General features: G+C 48.5%; 1 protein-coding gene across 1 annotated transcript in view; it reads left to right on the forward strand.

The window, feature by feature from the left end:
• TRAF3IP3 (TRAF3 interacting protein 3) overlaps positions 1-3,693 on the forward strand; it is an 11,482-nt gene that overhangs the window by 575 nt on the left and 7,214 nt on the right. Inside the window, 2 exon segments of the mRNA XM_010013301.1 lie at positions 360-389; positions 985-1,080. Coding sequence (XP_010011603.1) covers positions 363-389; positions 985-1,080 — 123 coding nt within the window. The 5' untranslated portion in view covers positions 360-362.

Below are 3,693 nucleotides of genomic sequence, written 5' to 3' on the forward strand. Positions count from 1 at the left end.
AGCCCCCTTTCGGCACTGGAGCTGCTCTAAGGTCTCCCCCAGCCCAGCTCTCTCAGCCTGTCTCCAGAGCAGAGCTGCTCCAGCCCTCGCAGCATCATTGTGATATCTTAGTCTCATTCAGTAGCAGCCTTGATATGACACATGACATGATGCCGTAACTCCCATCTTGTAAACTGCAAAAACCAGTCACTTCCATGGGAAAACCAAACAAATGCACCCCAGCAGGCTCCTCCTCCACCAGACACAGGCCATTAGCTTCAGTTTCATTCCAAAATATTTGGATTTTGTAGCCAGTTCATAAAGTGTTTATAAACAGAAGCAATCCCACTGTTTTTAAACATTTGCCCTTTCCCTTTCAGGAAATGGTGCAGCTGTCCAACTACCTCAAGGTAGGTACCAAATATTGTGAAGTGCCGACACAGAAAGCAGGTCTTCAGGAATTATAGAATCAACCACATTGGAAAAAACCTTTAAGATCATCATCAAGTCCAACCGTTACCCCAGCATTGCTAAGGCCACCACTAACCCATGGCACTGAGGGCCTTGGATACACATGTTTTGAACAATATTATTATTATTGAATCATAGAATGGTTTGGGTTGGAGAGGACCTTAATATCATATAGTTCCAACCCTGCCATGGGCAGGGATGCCTTATGCTGGACCATGTCACCCAAGGCTCTGTCCAGCCTGGCCTTTAACACTGCCAGGGATGGGGCAGCCACAGCTTCTCTGGGCACCCTGTGCCAGTGCCTCAGCACCCTCACAGGGGAGAGCTTCTGCCTAAGATCCAACCTGAACTTAATCTGTTGCAGTTTGAACCCATCACCCCTTGTCCTATCGCTACAGTCTCTGATGAAGAGCCCCTCAATGAATGAAGAAGTGCTGCCTGCCCAATTTTAACACAGCCACGAAATCCTACATATGAGCCTCAGCACACCAAGACCCGTCTGTCCCCGCTGACCAGCTCTCCCCTTCCCCACAGGAGGCCCTGCATCGCGAGCTGCTGCTCAAGCAGAAGATGGTGATTTTGCAGGAGCTTTTCTCCACACTGCTGCAAGCATCAGAAAAATCCTGGCAGGTACCAGAGAGCTGCAGGAGGTTCCTGATGGGGCCATGGGGAGCTTTGCCTTGCTGGGACCAGGTTTGGGTGCAGCAGCACGAGCACCCCATGGAGCTCCCTTTCATTCTCTAGCTCTGCCCAGCTCTGGTGCTTTACAGGTTTAAAAGGCAATGCTGTCACCCAGCAGACAAGACCTCGCCTGGAGCTCTATCCCTGCAAGTAGCTGCTTGGCCTACCTCTTTTCCTTGCTGTCAGCTTTCCTCTCAGGGAGGGCTGAACACAAACTCCAAGTTAGGGGGTCTTTGCCTCACATTTCCCCTCTTTTGTGCTCCAAAAGACTGTTTCAAAACACACACTTTGCTTCAGATCAACAGGAAGTGTAAAACCCTGTTCTTCTGCAAGGTTTTAGGGTTTTTTATACCTGTCTTTCCCACTTATTCTTAAATAAAAAGCAAACAAAAGCGTGTAAATGGGGAAAAACTTGAAATAAACCCAACCAACCACCTCACAGCAAATTCTCATCCCTAGTCAAAACAAATTTCAAATATTTTGACCCATTTTGGGTTTTTTTTTTTTGGCCAAAATAAAGATTTCAGACACACCACAGAGGTGCACCCAAGTGCTGGCAAATGCTGCACTGAATGGGGAAAGACAGGCTGCTGCTTAATCTGGGAACACAACAGTTAATCCCACCCATCCATCCCACCCAGCTCCCAGCCACCCAGCCTGCTCCTCACGAGGCTGTGGGGACATCCTCCATCCCACCACTGCCCTGCTTCCCTTCAGGTATGTATTCTGGGACACAGACTGGAGGACCCAGCACCACGATGCTTAGCCCAAGGCGCACTGGTGAATCGTTGCCCTGCATCAAACCATTTCCTCACAGCTCAAACAAAACCTATGGGCAGCACTAAACCAGGACTCGGGTTTATTTCCTATCAGGAGGTAAAGTTAAAGTGATGCATTTTATGCAACATATGAAGCAATTTAAGCAGGATTATTAAATAAAAAATGAATTTACAGTTCACTGCACCATTAAAAAAGTGGTTTGAAAGTTCTGTTGGGGCAGAAAAGCGATTGGATGAGGTGGTATAAAAACCCCTTGTGTGAGACAAGCTGTGGTTAGAAACTTCTGCCTTCGCTTGCTGCTTCAAATATAATATGAGCAGGAAAAAACATCCTGACACACTCAGCAGGACGTAGCCATGAAACCTCAGATTAGAAAGAGGTGGGTGCACTTTGCTTCTTGCTATCTCTGCTGCACAACAGAGGCTTTGCTGCTGCCTCTTGCTTTCAGCCTTCCATCAAGCTAAAAATTACCTTGCTGCTGGCACAGGAGCCAGAAGCAAGACAGATGCTGGAGGGGGTCCAGGGAAGCTGCAGAGGGAGGCTGGGGGCAAGGGGCTTCTCCAGGAGAGCTGACAAAGGGAGGCATGGACAATGCTGTGCAGTGGAAATCATAGAATCCCAGACTAGTTTGTGTTGGAAGGGACCTTAAAGCTCATCCAGTTCCAACCCCCTGCCACGGGCAGGGACACCTTCCACTAGAGCAGGTTGCTCCAAGCCCCTGTGTCCAACCTGGCCTTGAACACTGCCAGGGATGGGGCAGCCACAGCTTCTCTGGGCACCCTGTGCCAGCGCCTCAGCACCCTCCCAGGGAAGAGCTTCTGCCTCAGAGCTCACCTCAGTCTCCCCTCTGGCAGGTTAAAGCCATTCCCCTTGGCCTGTCCCTACAGGCACTCATCCAAAGTCCCACTCTAGGTTTCTTGCAGCCCCTTTAGGCACCGGAACACTGCTATAATGCTGGCTGTTGCCTGTTTCCAGGCCCAGGTGAGATGCCACATGCTTGTTGCAGCAGCTTTTTAATCCTTTCTAATATCTGGGTTTTCAAATAAATGCTACTGCATTCACATGAACAGAATAGCTGTAACTCTTGAAACAGCTACAGAGTCATTTTGGAAGTGCTGCTCATGTCCGTGCGTGCTTCTGGCTTGGAGTAAATGAATACTCTGCAGGAGAATGGGGTTCTCATGAAACTGAAGAGATAAAGCACTTAGTTCCTTCTGCCTCCCACAATTTTACTTCCTGGTTAAGACCTTCCTACCACAGGTCGGTACCTTAAATCTGCTGTAAAACTTGCTGTTAATTCAAGAACGCTGCCAGATGAAAGCAGCTAAGTCTCAGTCATGATTATTAAAAGTAATTCATTTTAAGTTGTTCTCTTCCTGAAAATTTCTGCTTGTCCTGGGTTCAGCTACAGCAGTCATTTTTTCTCCTTCTTAGTAGCTGGTGCAGTGCTGTGTTTTTGACTTTCAGTCTGGGAACAATGCTGATAACACCGATGTTTTTAGTTGTTGCTAAGTAATGTTTACTCTGACCAAGGACTTTCTCAGTCTCATGCTTTGCCAGAGAGGAGGGGAAGCCAGGAGGAAGCAGAGACAGGACAACTGACTCACACTGGCCAAAGGGGTATTCCATACCACAGCACGTCATGCCCAGTATATAAACTGGGGGGAGTTACCCGGAAGGCCCAGATCGCTGCTCGGGTCGGGCTGGGTATCGGTCGGCGGGTGGTGAGCGGTTGTGTCCTTTTCCCTTGTTATTCCTCTTATCATTATTATTGGTAGCAGT

Source organism: Nestor notabilis, unplaced genomic scaffold, assembly GCF_000696875.1.
Source record: "Nestor notabilis isolate BGI_N333 unplaced genomic scaffold, ASM69687v1 scaffold2634, whole genome shotgun sequence".
In the NCBI taxonomy this organism is placed as follows: Eukaryota; Metazoa; Chordata; class Aves; order Psittaciformes; family Psittacidae; genus Nestor; species Nestor notabilis.